We start from the raw sequence: 20,683 nt of genomic DNA, 5'->3' as shown, positions 1-20,683 counted from the left end.
GCGTTACTGACATCACTGAGACCGACTACCTAAAAGTACTTTGAGAAAAGCCAGCCACACATTTTATCAGGAGTTCAGGAAATACATCATCTTATACCTTAAAAATAAAAGCTGTTTTACGTGCTTTCCTTTTCCACTGCCTGTTCTATTTTAGTAGAAGTCTGCTGATAAAGGTCACCACCTGTTCAGGCCTCAAAAGAAAAAAACAAAACAAAACAACAGTGTTGCACCGTCAGGCTCAAGTTGCAGTGAAAGGACTAACACTAACACGGTACAGTAACAGCAAGCTCTTACATAAATGTACAAACCTGCTACATGTTTTCTGATGGGAACAAGGGCGGCTTTGTGTGTCTGTCAGTTTTAGGACATTTAGTGTATAGATGGAAAATCGGCTGAAAGTGGAAATGATGAAAGCTGAGAGGCAGATTTAAATGACTATCACTGTGCTAATGGCTCCCCTGCTAAAAATTATGAGTTTTTCTAAATTATTTAGGAATAAAAAGCGTTTAATTACAATGATCACTGACACAGTGCACATTTAGTGATCAACATTTCGATCATTAATGTGTCAACCATGAATTCCGCCCAATTTACAATTTTTGTGTTTTTTTCTTGCTCTGAGCAGTTACCCAGAATGCCCTGCGATACAGTCCACTTAATGGTTTCGAAGCGGTCTCCGGTCCGCTTGCCGTTAACGCATTCAACCTAGAGGTGGGCGATATTTTGTGGTACTATTGTGATAATAATAAAAGTGACGTTAAATATTACATTTTTTTAGGTAACTTTGTGACTGTGTGTCTCAGCTATTATTGTACTACAAACACTGCTCTTCAATAGCATTCCCATTTGTAGTCTGTTTCTTTAGGACACCAGTCACATGAAGAAGTGTGATTTATCACTGAGCTACAGATGGTAACTGTATTCTGAAATGTGTTGATATTTATTGATGCTTTTATTAAACAAACACTGGAAAAAAATAGTTAGACTATCTGATGTGCACCAGCACTCCACCCGACCCCACTAGGACAAAGGTGTACAGAAAATGGATGGATGACCAAACACAGCAATATTTACTGCCAGAATACCTACTAATCCCAAAAATATGAAACCTCAAAAAAGCACAATTGACTTTTTATTGTTTTTTTTCTACCAGATAAGAGATTTTATCCTAGACTTTCTCCAAATCAAAAAGAGGCATTGAAGCTACATCTCTGGAAGAGAAAAGCACAGTTATAAATGAATAATGGGTCATCTATTGTTGTCGATCTTATCAATCCCAACAATAAGGACAGTTTGGGGGGGTTTTAAACATCAATTGGACTTTATCGTGATAACAATAAATCAAAATCCTTATCATAATGAGAAATTTACTATGATAAATTATAAACGATACAGTAATTACCTGGCCCTACTTCAAACTGAGCAGAGGTCACCTCAGTTGAACTGAGGTTTTTAGGTGTCCAAAGTTCACGTTTTGGTCACACCTCCCCAAACAAACCGGACTTTCTAGGTAAGCAATTTATATTTGGATTAAAATGGGTTAAACATGGCCAGTGTGAATGCATACATTATATTCAGTTCATTCAATTTGGCCCCATAAACTCACTGACTTTTAATACACACTCATAACAAGTATCCCTGTGGTGTACTGGCGAGCTACATGTACACCACAACTTTGGTTGTGGTTGTTTGGTTAAGTGTTATTGCCTCTCGCTCAAAGGCAGCTGGAGATAGATAGGCTGGATGTATTTAATCTGGTTATCTATGGCTGCTGTTTACATAGAGCAAACACAAAACAAAATGGCTTCAGAGGTTTGGATGACGATTCAATGGCCTGCAACTCAAAAACTCTGCCAGAGTATGTAAACTTATGAGCACAACTCTGAGTATGGACAGTGCAACAACACAGCTTACATTACCTGTGTGGTTTATATATTTTAGCTTTTACAACACAATCGTTGGAAAAAAAAGAAAAAATGTTATTAGTAGATGTTTAAATATCAAAAAAGATTGGATTAGATCATCTCTGTTCACAACAACTTAGTTGCTGCAGATTCATCATGGGAATAAACCCTTTGTTTATTTGTTCTTTGATAATTATTTATCTGTCTAAGAGATTAATTTATTTTTATATATTAATATCAACGGTCCACCTTTATTTTTCTATTAAAAACTCCTCTGTAAGTTAATCCATGTAATTGTCTGATACCAATTATATATTTGTCTCATTATTTTTACTAAACTTAATTGTATTTATATTTTGTAATTTATCTACCTGTGATGTTGTTTGTTGTGAAGCACTTTGGTCAACTGAGGCTTTTGTAATTGTGATATATAAATAAACTTTGACAGACTTTCTCCTACTTGAGAGAGATGTCCACAAATATCTCCAGATTTAACATGGTCTGACATTGCCCTCCGGTGGCATGATGCTGTCCCTGCATGTGAGTACCCCTTACTTTAGTCTGGAAGCAGCAGAACAGCTGGGTCAGATACGGGTGCTTCCTGGCTAGCGCCAGGATCCTCTTCTCTGTCATGGTGCAGTCCACGTCGTCATCCTGCAGGATCACGTCCTTCTTCAGCACTTTGACGGCGAACACCTCGTCGGTGCCCTTCAGCTCGGCCAGCATCACCTGGTTGCACCACACTCACAGTAAGAGGAGAACGCCCGCTCCAAACCTATCCACTCTTCTCAATCTTTTTCACCAACCTTTCCAAAGCTTCCTTTCCCCAGCACCTTTATGAACAGGAAGTCGTGCAGGTTCATCCTTTTTATCTCAGGAGCGCTGTGACCTTTGACCTCGCCATTCTCCTGGCTTCTCTCTTCCTTTACTCCGTTTCCATCGACGCCCTCTGCCTCTCTTTCTCCCACCGTCATTACTGATGATGGCGAGAACAGAGGGTGTGCTTTGTGCTCCTCTACGCGGTGGTCAAAGGACAGAGCTTTCCTGATGTTCTCCAGCTCCTTCACGTCTGCGCAGAGCCAAATGAAAAGAGGTATGGTTGCCCAGAAGTGGAAACCATATCAACAAATCACTAAACACAACTGCAGATTGAAAAACACAACAACACTAAGTAAGCAGAACTGCAAATTAAGAAAAAACAAGAATTTTACCAAAGCAGAACAGTCCAGTCCCAGTCGGAAACCCAAAACATTGTTGACTGGACGATTCCACTTTTGGCGTTAAAACCGGAAGTCAATCTGGCGTTTGCTGAAAACATGAATGCTATCGATGATCCAAACATAGCAACCGCTATCCAAGAATATACTGAAATGGGACATACTACAAAGGTCAGCTTCGGTCTTTTTCACAGTTTGGACAATAGATGGCACTGTGACTACCCTTCTGCCTATCTAAGGAAAGAATGCCAGAATAATTTCTTCGTCTAAAATCAAAAGTGGTGTTGTCTAATCAACCATGTGTCAGGTTACCCACTGAGATTGACCTCTTCCATTTTGTTACTGTTTTGCTTTTTTTAATTTGTGGCTTTGTTTAGTTAATGTTGTGTTTTTGTAGTTGTGTTTAGTGATTTGTTTGAACTGCAGAGTCACCATGCAGATGAGCTATGACGTGCTTATTTCGATACTTCAGTGTATACGGTCGCTGTGAGATGATTTTCCCTACCTTGGTCACATGGAGAGGTGGGAGCGGACCTCGAGTGGTCCTCCTCTGTCTGATGTAGCTCTGATGGCAGCTGCTGAGGATCCTGAGCCTGAGGAAGCTGCTTAAACACATACACATACACCCACACACTGTGCTTTATTGAGTGTTTACATGTGTTAAACACTGACATGTGTTTAACATATGAGTGTTAAACTCACATGTTTAACACACATGTAAATGTTTTCATTTTTTGATTATCAAATCCAGTAAATGAAAACACACACATTTAGTTTCTTAAAGTACAGACACTAAGTAGTCTCAACCTTTTTCCGCCTCTGGGCGCTGTTGGAGATTTTATCTGGTGTCAATCCAAGATCTGAGAGGACGGTCGCAATTCTTCTGGCGTCCACTCCACATGTCGGAGCGACGTTGCTCTCGCATCGCCTGTGTACGTTCACTTTACATACTGCAGCACAGACAGAGGAAAGCTCACACACCTGATAAGGCGGGAAGAAGTGCTGTGGTGAGCTCCATGTTTACCTTTACACTGGAGTCCCTGCCGCAGCAGGCCCCACAGCAGGGAGCCGCAGTGATCGCAGAAGGTCAGAACTTTAAAGTTGTGGATGCTGAACTTGTGCGGGACGTTGACACTGAACCTCTGAGACCCGACTGGCTGCGAGAAAACCAGCACGCTTAATTAATTAATTAATTAAATACGTCTGGAAATATCTAGAAACCTTCACTTTGAGGAAGGCTTTCCATGCTTCTACAATAAACTGACATCAAATGAAAATACAGAAACGGTCGCTAAGTATGACATAGGAACAGAGCTTTTTTTATTCCATGAAGTATTTGTAGGAAACATCACGTCTTACTTCTCCAACTGTGTCGTCCTGCTTCTTCATTCCTGCACACTTGGTAATGATGAGCTCATGGCAGCGCTTATGGACCACACAGGTACAAACTAGCAGCAACACACAGAACCAGAACCAAGTGTTTAGCTTCTAAGTTTCTCTAATCTGGAGGAATTTATTATAAGTAATTGTCTCATTACATAAGTACCATACATTACAAGCTGATGAAGTACAAAAGTCAAAGTCCAAAGAAAAACTAAAAAGCACCTCAAAAGCCTAAAAACTTTTAAAACCTTCTTAAAAATTAAAAAGTCTGGTTCTTTACATAAAGTATAAAAAGTGAAAAGTGAACTGTTACATAATAGTGTTAGTTAATTTCTTGTTAAGACACAAATGATGTTCACTTTATTTATGAAGGAAGTAAGTTACAAATTGACCTTTCAGCATGTCACTGGTGGTAGCTTTAAAGTCATTCTAAGGGAAAAAGACATTACCTTGACACTGGTAACCTTGCTTCCCTAAAACGCCCCTGCAGAAAGACAGACACGTTAGAAAAAGAAAGCTCACAAAGAGTGATGAACATATCATCAAGACATGCTGAAAATGGCTGCTGACAAAAACAAATGGTAGGCATAAGCCAATTACAGTTAATAAATTAAGCTTAAATGACAAAGTGCAGTTGGTAGAACTGTTGCCTTGCAGCAAGAAGGTCCTGGGTTCGATTCCCGGGCTGGGGTCTTTCTGCATGGAGTTTGGAGTGTGTGTGCATGCGTGGATTCTCTATGGGTACTCTGGCTTTCTCCCACAGTCCAAAAACATGACTGTCAGGTTAATTGGTCTCTCTAAATTCTCCTTAGGTGTGAGTTGCATGATTGTTTGTCCTGTCTGTCTCTGTGTTGCCCTGCGACAGACTGGCCACCTGTCCAGGGTGCACCCCGCCTCTCGCCCGAAACGTTCGCTGGAGATAGGCACCAGCACTCCACCCGACCCCACTAGGGACAAGGGTGTACAGAAATTGGATGGGTGACCAAACACAGCAATATTTACTGACATAATACCTACTAATCCAAAAAGTATGAAACCTAAAAAAGCACAATTGACTTTTTATTGTTTTTTTCCTACCAGATAAGAGATTTTATCTTAGACTTTCTCCAAATCAAATAGAGGCATTGAAGCTACAGCTCTGGAAGAGAAAAGCACAGTTATGAATGAATAATATGTCGTCTATTGTTTTAAAGAAAGAACTGATTATTTTCTTGATGAGAAACTAGTTCTAATGGATTCTTAAACACATTTCTGGACACATTGTCAACATAGCAAAAAAACCACAAAAAAACAGAACAAGCTTTCCAAAAACATTCTTTGTGCCAGAAAATATGGGTATTATGTTCATGGCAGGTGCCATGTCAGTGTTATGCACACCCCTTCAAATAAGGTGTTACCCAAGCATTTTTTAGTTTCAGTTACTCGAGAAAAAGGCGTTCAACTTGCACAAAAGTGAAAGTAAACCTTGGAACTTTTGGCATGTTGGAGTGTTTTCATGTCGATTCACCTCAGTAGGTCTAAACACTGAGAGACTCAAGCAAAGTTCTCCCTCCTGACTGGTTACACATCAAACACTCTCAGAATGCTACATAGTTCCATGTGAATGTGGAACGCAGTCCTTCAGGATGGAAACAAACACAGCTGGCTTTGTTTGTGACCCTTCCACTTCACAGCATCGCCCTATGCTCATGTACAAAAACAAAAGGCAGGCACAGGTTACTGTGAGGAGCTGGGTGAAGCAGAAAACCAGGGAGGATCTGGTTGTTGTAAAGGCCACAGTTGGTCTCCAACACAGCATGTGCAAAGCACTATGCTTCCTTTCACCTGCCTGCACCACCGTCACCCTTCCCATCTGATTTAATGACCATGCAGTTTTGTTTTCAAAAGGCATGCAGGTGGTAGAAAATAACACTTGAATTAAGTTGTATTTATCAACTCAATGAAGACTCCACTGTTCCAATGTGTTAATTCAATGTTTTGAAGTAAGATTCTGACCAGATGAAGTCCCTGCAGTGAGAGCAGTAGGTGGGCTGCCTCAGGTAGGTGGCCATGAACTTGTGCCCGTTGACCTGGTGAACCCTCCGCCGAACAGCCCCTTGCCGCTTCCTGGGTCGCATTCGCTGTCGGAAAACCCGCTCCTCATTGTTGGTAGACCCCGCCTCTGCAAAACAAAACCAACATGTTACATATGTGATGCATTATAAGTACCAAGAAAATCAATCTGGCATTAAGCAAAGTCTACACAGCTCCCAGCTGGGCTACTAGGTGTAGTTATGAATGCTGACCTGAACTTTCAGAGCCACATAAAGACAGCTCTAAAGTTGGCCTTTTATCACCTGAAGAACATTTCCAAGATCAGAGGAGTAATGTTCCAGCATTAGAGGAACTCATCCATGTATTTATTTTTAGTCACATTGATTGTTGCAACAGCGTCTTTACACTTCCAGAAAACTGCAAAACTGCTGAAACACTGAGTTCCTTTAAATCAATCCTAAAAATCCACCAGGTTAGAATTGCCCTTGTTCAGTAGTAACTGGAACATTGATCAACATACTTTATGTCTACTTGCTTGATGGGTTTGATGATAACACTTGACGAAGTGTAATGCTTATTGCTGGTTTCTAATTCGTTGCTGTATTATGGGTTTTTTTTATAGTGCAAAGCACTTTGAACTGCATTGTTGCTGAAACTTGACTTGATTTACCAGCCACTAGATGGAGACAACACTGCATGGCTGTGTTGCCAAACACTGCTAAATATTTTGCTATTTGTTTTCCTTGGTTTTAATGTACCATGAGCCTCCAAAGTTTGTTTTCATGTATGCCAATAAGGATCCAGTTACAGTTTAAAACAAATTAATTACACATAATCACATCCAGAAGAGGTGTGGGTGAAGGGCAAGAAGAGTCAGCTATTTTTAGTGAGACATAAGAGCCTTTAATTTCAGTTTGCTTTCATAAAAATATAGAAAATTGTCAAGTTTCACGTAAACACTGAGAAAAGATGTGTCACAGATTTTGTCCTCCCCTCTCCTTTAAAAAAAGTATTTTCAAGCTTCAAGCAAGCTGCTGCTCAATCTCAATATGACCTCACGATTTCGGGTGCCCTCACTCTTTCGTGGATATGCCGGACTTGATCTTCTTTCTATCCACGCTTGAAAAAGTTCCCGTTGCGCTTTTGTTTCGGATCTCTGCTCTTATCAGGTGAATCTCACTCATATCCAGGCTTGTGTGACCCTAATCAACCACTTTTTTCAGTAATGAGTAATCTAACGCGTTTCTATTTCAAGTACAGTAACTTATCGAAACCACTTTGCATTACTATTATCTTTTGTAATTTTGTTTCCTCTACGCGTCTTGGGGAGTAACCGCAGTTTTTATGCAAAAGTGTCAGCAGCGACAGAAACAATGGATGGAGATGAGCATTTTGTTGCGGAAAATTAACTATTTTGAGTTTCGGTGACCAATTCCAATTATTATAAGCGGTTTTGGGCTTGTTTTTTCTTTCTAAAATCGCTTGCAAATTTAATGAGTCGAGGACTGCTCTTTACGGGATTGGAAATAAGCAGACATAAACCCTAGAATTTGTCTGACATCCAGTTAGTTTTAGTCCATCATTTCCTGGATGATCCGTGCCGCTGTGTCTTTGTTAATGTTAATATAATATAAAATGTTAATATACTTGCTGTGAATGACGCAGAGCTTCGCGTTCTCCAGAAACTGCAAACATCAAGACTAATATGAACAGCGCAATAAACGTGAAAACAGCCACGATTGAACGTGCCTGTAAAGTTGTGCGACTAAACGCCATTATAATTATTAATATTAAGATAAGTGTCACAAATCTGTGCAGCGGGACATCTGAGTTGTGGACCTGCAGGAGGAGCGCTGTGCGCTGCGCTGCTCTGACACCAAACAGTAACGCAGAACCTGTAATTTAGAGTTTCCAGACTCTAAATAGTCTGGAAACTATTTTTTTGTGTTACTAAAATCTTTTTGTACTGTTGTAACCATTAAACATTCTCCACTTCTGTTCAACCTTATAAGTGAAGATACATTGTTGATGTTATCATTGTAAAATAACAAGTATTGGCAAAACTCAATGTAATTTTCACAGGCAGCAGAGTGTTGTTGTCAGCAGCTGCTGAAAGTAACTAAAAAAATTACTTTTAATGTAACTTAGTTACTTTCCAAATCAAGTAATCAGTAATCTAACTAAGATATTTTTTCAAGGAGTAATCAGTAATCCGATTAAAGTTACATTTTCAAAGTGCCATCATTGATCCTAATTGCTCTCGTTGTGCCTTTGCATCACAGGATCTTCTCAAGGGCCTTCAGCTCCAGCCGTCTTCAGCAGTATGTGAACCTCCAACCTCCGCGGGGTTCGCTAGTTTCCTCTTATTCAGTTTCAAGCCAATTCAGCCTAACCTGAAGATGTCACCCCTTCAGCCCTTTTCAACTGTTCTCCTTCCTATTGGTTCAGTTCCTCTCTGTTTCACTCATCTCTTTGGTCGAGCGCCATTGCTCCAAGACATTCCTCAGCTCCTCCAGAAGGTGTCGCCTCCAGCCTGTCACATCTAAACCTCTTCGCTCCACTACGTGATTCAACCCTCAGCCTGCCTCGCAGCCCCTCCCATCGCTGCCTCTCTCGCCGACGTTCGCCATGGGCCGTTTCTAGTTAAGACGTATTCACCCAATTCTCGTTCATTATTCGAAATCAAAATGTTTGCATTGCATGAGCTTTCATTTTACATCTAATGATAATAATCATCAGCATTTGTTGAATTTCCATTGGCTTTGGTCATTAACAGTAAAATTTTCTCATAATAGATCACATCAGAAATCCAAAAAGATTTTCCTCAGTACGGTTTGGATTAAGATTGGCCTTCTCCACCCAGATACAGGTGGGTGGAGTAGCAGTGTTGCCCACTCAAGCAGTTTTTATTCTTCGTCTTTCGTGCTGTCTGCACTATGTATAGAGTTGGAAAACACAGAATAATTTATTCTCAAAAGTTCCCCTGTTGGGATGAATATCATCCCACTGCAATCATTAAGTATGTCCATGTGTATCCTAAGCTATCTAGTGGACCACTCCTTCCAGCTGTCACCAGGAATCTTGTCCTCCTCCAGACATCACATCTCCAGTACCGCCGCAGGATCTTGGTGTTGCCACAAGTCATGCATGCTGCGATGCAGCACTGCAGCAGCTTGAAGTGGGCCAGGACAGCCAGAGACTGCAACATAATCAGCAGAAAGCACAGGATCTCCAGGCTACGTTGGCGACGTTAGACTGGGAGGCTGCTCCTCAGTCATCAACAGCTTGTCGAACCACCACTTGAGCTCAGCATGGAGCCACATGTCCAGCCTCAGGATGTCTTTCGTCAGCGATCTTCAGCAGCTTACCTTGAGAGTCGGCCACGTTGGTGGAATCGTTCACCTGGCAGGCAATCCTGATGAGGAAGGTGAACACAGTGTCTCCACAAGTTTGCTAAGCCTCTCCTTGGGCTGCTACCTTATCGTGGTGGAGGGGTTCGAGTGTCCCAATCATCATAGGAGCTATGCTGTCTGGGGCTTTATGCCCCTGGTAGGGTCACCCAAGGCAGACAGGTCCTAGGCCTGTCTGCCTTGTTAAGTGCAGCCTGAAGATCCCTTATGATGAGAAGCAACATTGGATTTGGTGTTCCCTCGCCCAGACATGGGTCACCGGTGCCCCACGCTTTGGGTTCAGCCCAAAGAGGAGATATGGTTCCCCCCTCCCATGGGCCCACCACCTGTGAGAGGGGCCAAAGGGGTCAGGTGCAGCGTGTGATGGGTGGTGGCCAAGGGAGGGGGCCCTGGCGGTCTGATCCTCCGCTGCAGAAGCTGGCTCTTGGGATGTGGAATGTCACCTCTGTAGTGGGGAAGGCGCCAGAGCTAGTGTGTGAGGTTGAGAGGTTCCGGCTACAAATAGTCGGCCTCGCCTCAATGCATGGCTCTGGTTCTGGAACCAGTCTCTTTGAGAGGAGCTGGACATACTTACACTCTGGAGTTGCCCATGGTGAGAAGTGCCGGGCAGGAGTGGGCATACTTGTTGCCCCCCATCTCAGCGCCTGTACATTGGGGTTTACCCCGGTGAACGAGAGGGTAGCCTCCCTCCGCCTATGGGTGGGGGGACGGGTTCTGACTGTTGTTTGTGCTCACGGGCTGAACGACAGTTCAGATTACCCATCCTTCTTGGAGTCCTTGGAGGGGGGTACTGGAGAGTGCGCCTCCTGGAGACTCCCTGGTTTTGCTTTGGGACTTCAACGCTCACGTGGGCAATGACAGTGAGACCTGGAGTTGTGTGGTTGGGAGGAATGGCCCACCCGATCTGAACTCGAGTGGTGTAGTCAGACTTCTGTTCTCATCACAGATTGTAACGAACACCATGTTCAGGCATAAGGGTGTCCATATGTGCACTTGGCACCAGGACACCCTAGGCCGCAGTTCGATGATCGACTTTGTCATCGTTTCATCGGATCTGTGGCCATATGTCTTGGACACTTGGGTGAAGAGAGGTGCAGAGCTGTCCACTGCCCACTACCTGGTGGTGAGTTGGCTCCAGTGGTGGGGGAGGATGCCGGTCAGACCTGGCAGGCCCAAATGAGAGGGTCTGCTGGGAACGTCTGGCGGAATTCCCTGTGAGACGGAGCTTTAACTCCCATGTCCGGCAGGACTTTTAACACATTCCGGGGGAAGTGGTGGACATTGAGTCTGAGTGGATCATGTTCCGTGAGTCCATTGTCGAGGCGGCTTATCGAAGCTGTGGCCACAAGGTTGTCGGTGCCTGTTGCGGTGGCAACCCTCGAACCCATTGGTGGACACCTTCGGTGAGGGATGCTGTCAGGCTGAAGAAGGAGTCCTATCGGGCCTTTTTGGCCTGTGGGACTCCAGAAGCAGCTGATGGGTACCGGCAGGTGAAGCTGCATGTGGCTGAGGTGGTTGCTGAGTCAAAAACTCAAGCGTGGGAGCAGTTTGGAGAGGCCATGGAGAAAGACTTCCACATGGCTTCAAGGCGATTCTGGTCCACCATCCAGCATCTCAGGAGGGGGAAGCAGTGCAGCACCAACACTGTTTATAGCGGGGATGGTGTGCTGCTGACCTTTGTAGAGTGCCTTCTCCGGGTTGGGGGGATGGGAGGGGTCCTGCCCCAAATGGAGGAGTTTAAGTATCTCGAGTCTTGTACACGAATGGGGGAAGCAGTGGACCAGGAGATCGACAGGCGGATTGGCACAGCGTCTGCAGTGAAGCGGCCGCTGTACCGGTCCGTCGTGGTGAAGAGAGATCTGAGTCAAATAGCGAAGCTCTTGGTGTACCGGTCGATCTACGTTCCACCCTCATCTATGGTCATGAGCTTAGAGTCATGACCAAAAGAATGAGATTGTGGATACAAGCGGCCTAAATGGGTTTTCTCCATAGGGTGTCTGGGCTCTCCCTTAGAGATAGGGTGAGAAGCTCAGTCATCCGGGAGGGACTCATAGTAGAGCCGCTGCTCCTTCACATCGAGAGGAGCCAGTTGAGGTGGCTCGGGCATCTGGTCAGGATGCCTCCTGGACGCCTCCCTGGTGAGGTGTTCTGGGCACCTCCCACTGGAAGGAGGCCCCGGGGAAGACCCAGGACACGCTGGAGAGACTATGTTTCTCGGCTGGCCTGGGAACGCCTTGGGGTTCCCCTGGAAGAGCTGGAACAAGTGACTGGGGAGAGGGAAGTCCGGGCCTCCCTTCTTAAGCTGCTACCCCCATGACCCGACCCCCGGATAAGCAGAAGAAAATAAATGGATGGATGGATGGATGGATGGATGGATGGATGGATGGATGGATGGATGGATGGATGGATGGATGGATGGATGGACGGATGGATGGACGGACGCTGCTCCGGGCAGGCATGGACTGGTGCGACCAAACACCAGGAATGCGCCTCCAGTACGAGCCGGTTCCAGAGATAGTCCTATCGTCACGGTGTTGTCGCTGGTTCCCTCACAAGTCATGGCTTTGGACCTGGACACCAGCTGCAGGTCCTTTATCCTCTGCAGCCTCTATCAGAGGCGTCAGAATGACCTGGATGAAGTTCTTCGTCACCTCCATGCTCATCACCAACAGCCAGGCTGATCATCATGATGTCACTGGTCACTTGACTGGCCTTGATGACCCCCAGGGTGGCCTGCTGGAGGCTCAAATGTTCCCATATCATCTTCTACAGCGACCGCATGAAGACCAAGATGAGGCAGACATGTAACTGGCATTGTAGCTGCAGGTCAACTTCAGGGTAATCAGAGTTCCAAACATCTGGGTGGGGTTGGTGTGGCTAGTTGCTTGGGACAGCAAGGAGTGAATGGCCCGCAGGCCCCCTGTCACAACTAATATATTCAAGATCACACATCTCAAAAATATGACATTGCTAATAAAAAAAACATTTCTGTCTTAATGTAATTCTAAACCAAAATTGCTTGAGCATTTTGAAAATATTGACTAATTTAGAAGTTACAATGTAGAAAAACCTATCAGCAGAATAAAATGAGCATAAACAATTTGCAAGACTAGTCAATATTTAGAACCTTCACCATACTAAGTCATTTTTTCTTCACTGGATGGCGTAGTGATGTCATCAGGTCCCAGGGAGTCCTCCCCTTGTTGCACTCCATCCAGTGTTTTGGTGGTGGAATCAACCCGTTAATTTTGATGGCTCTAACTATAATCTTGTTTCTCTATTTTCCAAACAATTTTTCCTGCTCAGTGGCAATTTTTAGATCCTTATCGTAACTTCATTTTGTATTTTGCCATTTCTTAATACCTGAGTGGCGTTCCTCAGTCTGGAGAAAATTCAGTAGGCTGGCCGGCCAAATCGTGTTCCTGGGCACCTTTGGTCTTGATTCCCTGGTCATGTCACTGCCGTGAACACCGTGTCTCTTAGTTCAGATGTTTCCCAGTCTCACGAGTCATTCTCAGTCCTGTCATCAACTTTACTCTCTGGTTGATTAGCTATATTTGGCTCATGTAACATCTCCATTTGGCATTTGTGTACTTGATCAGGTCTCCTAGATGAGGCGGCATCTCGCATTTTGCTCCAATCCATTCATAGTTGTAGTAGCTTCTCTTTTCAATGTTGTGTTCCCTTCTGATTCACTCCAGTTTTACCCAGATTCATGCCCCAGCAGACATTCTCTCCATCTCTCTCTATCGATGGCTTTGCAGTCAAAGACTTTCATTTGTTAAACTTTCTTATACCACTCTCTCTGTGTGAGTCTTTCCAGGTTGATTTGGAGGTACAAATGGCTAACCTCAAATTGATGCTTTAAAAGTCAAATAGAAATGAACAATCACAAAAAATATAGGAAATATACTAGTAAAAACATAAAACTAATTACAAAGTTACATAGTAAATAAGAAGGTCAGAATAAAACCGACACAAAACACACTAATGTTAGCCTAGTCAGATATTGCTCTGCAGGAAGTCCAGACGGAAAACGTCGCTGTTTCAGAAAAAATAAATAACTTCACAATAGCAACTTGAAAGACACAATTAAGTGCTTCGTAAATATAATACTGATGTGGACCACGTAGAACTGGTGTTACATTATGTGTTTTTAAAACTCTTGTGCTAACTTCAGTTGGCACTCCAGTTGGCTAACTGGAGTGCAGAACCATTTGCAGATGGTTCTGCAAATGCCCATTGTTTACCGATTTTTAAAAAGTAATGGGATTTGGATCATTTTTATCTTAAAACACAGTTTTATCTAACCAAAACCATCAAACAGAAACCATATTGTATTTTAAATAAGCTGTCTTGGCAGCCGCAGCAGACTTTTTTTTTGCATTCATTTTGGAGACCCCAATACAAACATAGAATGATTTCTGACCATTAACAAGACATCCATTTTAAACATGCTTGAAGGGAGTAACTACATTCCTTTACCAGTAGATTAGAGATTGAGGATTTAGGTGTTTGAGGCCCTTCATTGCAAACAAACCTTGAATGCTGGGTATGTTTAAAAATATCTGGACATCATTTGAAGCAGATGCAATCAGTGATAGCCAATCAGGGCATTAAGGGGAATTTATGTAAAGTTCAAGTAAAGCCACACCAATGTTCAATAACTAACATCTAACTTCTGATAATTCTTGATTAGATAAAATTGTGCAATGACGTCACTTCTTCATGTACCTTAAGAAATAAATACGGTAAATAAATTCTCCTACTGAACTCCAGAATACAGTTTCCCCAAGACAAGTATCAGGAAAATGAATGCTGCCCTTAGGAAACTAGTATTTCAGCAACAAAGGCAAGTCTAAACATCTGAACATAGCAGATGAACTAAATTAGAACAGATCTGCTTAGACAAAAATAATATTTTCAAGAGCAGTCATTAGCTTTGAAAACGACTGCTTTTTCACAGCGTTTTTCATTTGGCTTTTATTGCTGCTGCGAGGTCTGTGTGTGTGTGGAGAGGGGTGTGTGTGTGTGTTCAAAGTCTTTCCATGGCCTGACAGGATGATTCCACACTCAGACAAGAGAACTCTTCCAAAGTTTGTTTCTCTGTAGCATCACCCTTAATACATTCGTTCCTCCCTTTTCCTCCATCTTGCTCCTTCACTGAGCAACATCACCATCGCCTAACAACTGACAGCTACACATCAGACTTACTAGAGAAGTGATGGAATGGTACAGGTATTTTTGCTCACACCTTGGTCTTACAACTGCCAACCTAGTTACTAACAGGTTAGCAACAGGTCATAAGGGTCTCACACCCTTCCTTTGGAGAAAAAAGACATGTCAGAGTCCTTAAAATTTTTAGAGAGCCCACATGGTTCTCCACTCATCTTGTGTGTTGCTTAGTTGCAAATGACCAACAACTGGTGTAATAGTATTAAAAAGAAGAAATGCCTTTTAGAAATTTGCTTTCCTGCACACCTATTTTTCATCGAGCCAACAGTGGGACAAGTCAGAGGAGGTGGCTGCTGGTCTTCCCATGACTTTTCCGTTCTCCTGGAAGTCATTTCTATGAATCCTCTGCCTGAACCAATTCCCTCCTTGTGCTCTTTTCTGAGCTGTTTCCTGGCCTCAGTAGACGCATCTCTTTGAAAACAAGATGGGTGTAGTAGCGTGAGTCTCAAGTCTCTAGACTACTGTCATGCAGCTCAGAACTGATCTTTCTATGAACAAGTTCATTTCTTGTATCACTTTTGTGTCTTGAAAACCTTCAAACAAACCAAAAATATATTTATGTAACTCCATTTAAATGGCCGGGCCAAAATTTAATCCATTGCATTAGGCTCAATTAAATCTTTACTTGTTTTGACAATAATCCTTCCCTAGTTGAGAACAGCTGGGCCAAAAGTGTTTCAAGAGCTTTTAACCAAAGGCAACAGTTTATCATCCTGCTGTGTCTGTGCGTTTCTAAGTGTGTATTAAATTTAATAGGTTGCATGCAGCTCTGCGGACCGACTTTTCAACCATCTGCTCTCTGCTACGCCAAACACACACAAGTAATGAGTGCTATTTCAGCAGATTTCACTCCTGTCCACAGTGGGACTGTGCTGCATGCGATAAAAGGAGCAGAGACAGAATAAAGGTCACAGAAGTCCAGAACTAGTTTAAAAAGAAACCATTAAGTGGATATTTCTATCATCCTGAGCTGACCTGCTGTTCATTTTGTTTCTCTTCTGCAATGATGTAACCACTCCATTAGAGAACACACCACTTTACTAATCAGTTTATTACCACACCCTTCTCCTCTCTGCCCTTTTCTTCCACAGATTCAGTCCCACATATTATCTAGTGTAAACATCCAGAATTACTTTTTTAAGCTACTTTCATAACTCTTGAGTTTGAATATCATTCTCAAGAAAATAATGTATTTTTTTGTCTTATTAATAAGCAATTAGCTGTGCTCAAATCTGCTCCTTTATAAGAAACTTAAAATGCAGTGTAAAACTCACAAAAATCCACCAAGCAGGTGAATTACATTTTTCTGCTGAAAAAGTAAAACTGCATGCATCATCTGATTTCCTGACTATGCTAATGTGAAACTGATAAAGTGGCAAATTAACATACAGTACAGACCAAAAGTTTGGACACACCTTTTAATTCAAAGAGTTTCTTGTTCATTACTATTGACATTGTAGATTCACACTGAAGGCATCAAAACTATGAATAACACATGTGGAAATATGCACTAAACAAAAAGTGTAAAACAACTGAAAATACCCCTTATATTCTAGTTTCTTCAATGTAGCAAACCTTTTGCTGTGATTACTGCTTTGAACACACTCTGCATTTTCTTGATGAGCTTCAAGAGGTAGTCACCTGAAATGGTTTTCACTTCATAGGTGTGCCCTGTCAGGTTAATAAGTGGGATTTCTTGCCTTATAAATAGTCATGAAAATAAAGAAAACCCATTTTAATTAGAAGGTGTGTCCAAACTTTTGGTCTGTACTGTACATATTTGAAAAGTAAAAGTTTTATTAGAAAAAAGGTGAAATGAAGTAAGAAAAGTTGAAACTGAGAGGGAAAGCCACTGGTCTAACACAATGTTAAAATTTGTTGAAATTAGGAAATTTTAATAATTCTTTTTCAAAGTTAATGTATTTTGAATTAATGTAATAAATGGCATTGTAAAAACCTTGCATGACTTAACAATACAGTCAACAAGTCAAAAGAAGTTCCTGAACCATACTGTAAGTGGCGCTTATGTCTGAGAATGCATGTTCTCTGAAGTAAATACAGGTGAAATAAACAGCAGTGAGAGCTAAAAAGTATGCTTTCCGCCCTTCCCACCTAGTTTTAAATACGCTATGTATCAACACACATCAACACGGCATTTAATTTCATTGTTATATATGCATATATTTGTCACTGTGGTTTCTCAGTACTCTGGGTTTTTTCTCTCTTCCTGCAGGTGTAGAAGCAAACTTCTAGGGTGTTTTCATGAATGCTTCATCTCTATTCTTTCATCTTCATTCGTCCCCTTCATCTATCATTTTTTCACACACATACAACCCCCCAACACACACACACCTATATGCGCATATGTGTGCATTAGTATTTAAGACTATTGTCTATTTCATATTTTTATTTCAGTAATTATTCATCTCCAGATCGGCAGTAAATAGATCAATTTAATTAACCTAGAGTCATAAAAAGTAGCTTTTGTATGCATCAGGAATGATAGATGAATTGGTTTTATTTTATACCACGATAAAATTCCCTACGAGTTATAAAGTTTGAAATTTAATATTACAAATTAAATTTACCATAAAAGAACAAAAAAGGGCACGTCATCTATTCTTCATCGGGTGTTAAAATAAGACAAATAATAACACAGCATATAAAGCCGAGCCATAATGAACAAACACACACGATGCCTCGATGAGTCAATGGAAACCTCAAAATTAATGCAGGATTTTTGCAACCGTTGCAGCATTGCAAGTTGCATTTGCTGTGCTTCTGAAACCGGTTGCAATCATTTTTCATAAAACAACAAGAAGCCATGGAAAGCAATAAGAGCCGCAAACAAGACTGAAACTTTCAACCAAATGACTCCAACAGCAGGTAACTCAGAGAAATAAGCAAGAAATAAGCACTTCAATCCAAATAAGACAATTACACAACAGCTTCTGTTAGCAGATCCACACAGTGATGAATCTCTACTTGACATTTAGCTCAGTATGAACTTACCTTCACTGGAAGATCCTGATAAGTCAATAACAACAAAGACTCTCCCCTCTGGCTCCAGATCAATCTGTTGACAAAGAAGAAACAGTCATGTGAAAAATTGACTTAATTGGGTTTTCAATTCTAATTCTAAGCAATTTCATGAATAGAGTAGATTTAAAAATCTGTATTTTGTTCAGTTCTTTGAAAAGTGTAAGAAGAGTTCATATTTAGACAAAAAATATTTAGACAGGAGAGAATCTTTACAAAAGCCGAACATTAGATAAACACTGAAACATTTTCCCGTAGAGGAAGCATCACGTTGTTAGATGACAAAATATTCTGCCGATCTAACATAAGCATAATTAAAAATCAGACAAAGACCAAGGTGAGCTTGGGAGGCGAACAAATTTAATAACCTAGTTAAACCCGCATCTCATGTAGAGCTAATGTAAAGTTGTGCGGTTCGCAGTGCTTTGTCAGGTTTTCGTACACCAAACTTACTCTGGTGAACAGTGCAATTGTCAATTTGTTTTTGATTTATGTGGCAATAACCATGTTTTACTCATTAAAAGACAGAGAACACTTTCTCTTAGCTGTAGTCCTTGACAGGAGAGAATCTTTATCAGATGTCAGCCCTGACTCAGTGATAACACCAGACCTTCTGTTTCAGACATGTAGTTTTACTTCAATTCACGCTTTAGCACAACTTGTTTTTCTGTTTAGCAGGAATAAAAGAAAGTGAGTCCTTTAGGCTAAAAATCCTGCTGTATTGATGTCGGAGTGTCTCATTTTGTAATCAGAATAGAAGTACAGTAGTTCTTGACTTATCTGGCTGCCTGACAACATTTGAATACTAAAACATCGAAGAACCTTCCGCTGCTTCAAAGTTGTAGAGGAAGTAAACACTGACAGAAAAAATATAAACAATTTGAATGAAATGAAATGGAAAATTGTGGAAAACGTTCCACATTTAGACGGCGCCACCAAGACACCTTTAATCAGCTGTACTTGTCATGGCAGGCCAGTAGGTGGCGCTGTGATTTTATCATGTTATCAAACATGCATGAGTTTTTGATCCCTAGGTTCCTCCTTAGTAGCGTTTACCTCATTTTGAAAAAGATGGTGTGAATATTAGCATTATTCCCACTGTGGGGATACCACACCACAAAGTTTTTCATAGAACGTAATGAGCGGAGGAAAGCGCAACACGTATACAGAGTATAAATGTACACATAGAAAAATGATTTACTTTGACTGTCTGTCAGTAACAAACGTGGTTAAAACCACAATGAGAAACAAGAATCTTTGACATGTTTGGCTAAAATCTGATAGTCACTCGCAGCATGCTAGTCAACACATGGAAGAAGAAAGTTAAGTAAAAAGAACATGACTGTGGTTTTTGACTTGCTGTTATGTAAAGGTTGACACAAATCCTGTCTCATTCTCTCTCTCTCTCTCTCTCTCTCTCACACACACCCACACATGCGCACCCCCACAGTTTACTTACCGGTACATCAAACTGAAGACTTTGTATTGACTTCCCTTAATTTTATTTATGCATTATCTAGACATTTTTCCTAACCCTACATAACCAGTACTAGTACACTTCAAACTTTTACCCTAGCTTAATTCACACCATACCTCTAAACCGTTCTTTCTCAAACTGTGGTCTACAGACTACACTAGGGGGCGGGTAAAGAGGCCCCGCAAGGTGCTGCATGTAAACGACTGTTTATTTGCCATGACGTGAGGTCAAAGTGTGACACAACCAGCTAGCTTACCAAAGGACGGTGTTTAAAAATAATAATGGATAAGTGGCTAAAAACCGGATCACTGAAAAGAAAAGCTGAAGATAGTGGTAGAAAGAAAACAACTCCAGGATTATTTATATGATCAGAGGACGCCAATTCAGACCTGATGAGAGTTTGATGTGTTGTTCACAAACTATTCTATTCTTTTGAATGGCTCTAAGCTGTCTCGTCTCTGTTACTGAGAACTGTTCTTACTTTTTACGACTTCACTTGCTTACAATGCTCTACTCACACATCAACAGCTATCTTTATTTTTATTTAATTTAAAATGATATAACCAGCAAATAAATGCAATAAATAAATACACATGATGGAAATAGGTGGATAATTTTATATGCAATGGTGCATAAGAGGATTTTAGTTTCTGCCAACGTAACCCAAGTCTGTTTTACTTTTACTATGCTTCTAAACTCCAAATAGTCACAAAATGTTAATGCACACAACGCAACTTTTTTTATTTTCATGTCTCTGACATCATTGGAAAGCTCAGAATCCACACTTAAGAATCTGCAAACAACTCAAAGCCCCCTGAGTAGATCTGTTGATGGTTTTGTCATGACCAGTCACATTTACAAAACACACTTTCCAGTAGAAGCTTGCGCTGCCCACAGCATCTGTACACCACCACCCTGTACCCCAACTGACATTCACATACTAATACACTCATAACCAAACAGCACTGAGAGAAGACATGGTGC

General features: G+C 41.6%; 1 protein-coding gene across 1 annotated transcript in view; it reads right to left on the bottom strand.

Moving 5' to 3' along the window:
- Window positions 1–20,683, bottom strand: part of LOC102224280 (protein kinase C epsilon type-like) — a 132,611-nt gene that overhangs the window by 63,678 nt on the left and 48,250 nt on the right. Inside the window, exons 2-10 of the mRNA XM_023327440.1 lie at window positions 18,196–18,259; window positions 6,500–6,665; window positions 4,954–4,988; window positions 4,481–4,569; window positions 4,146–4,278; window positions 3,929–4,071; window positions 3,627–3,723; window positions 2,711–2,973; window positions 2,460–2,633 (exon numbers count right to left, since the gene is read on the bottom strand). Of these exons, the coding sequence (XP_023183208.1) occupies window positions 2,460–2,633; window positions 2,711–2,973; window positions 3,627–3,723; window positions 3,929–4,071; window positions 4,146–4,278; window positions 4,481–4,569; window positions 4,954–4,988; window positions 6,500–6,665; window positions 18,196–18,259 (1,164 nt within the window). The remainder of the gene's footprint in view (window positions 1–2,459; window positions 2,634–2,710; window positions 2,974–3,626; window positions 3,724–3,928; window positions 4,072–4,145; window positions 4,279–4,480; window positions 4,570–4,953; window positions 4,989–6,499; window positions 6,666–18,195; window positions 18,260–20,683) is intronic.

This window comes from Xiphophorus maculatus, chromosome 22, assembly GCF_002775205.1.
Source record: "Xiphophorus maculatus strain JP 163 A chromosome 22, X_maculatus-5.0-male, whole genome shotgun sequence".
Classification (NCBI taxonomy): domain Eukaryota; kingdom Metazoa; phylum Chordata; class Actinopteri; order Cyprinodontiformes; family Poeciliidae; genus Xiphophorus; species Xiphophorus maculatus.
Note: the sequence above shows the minus strand (reverse complement) of the source record. Positions and strands in the feature narration are given on the sequence as shown.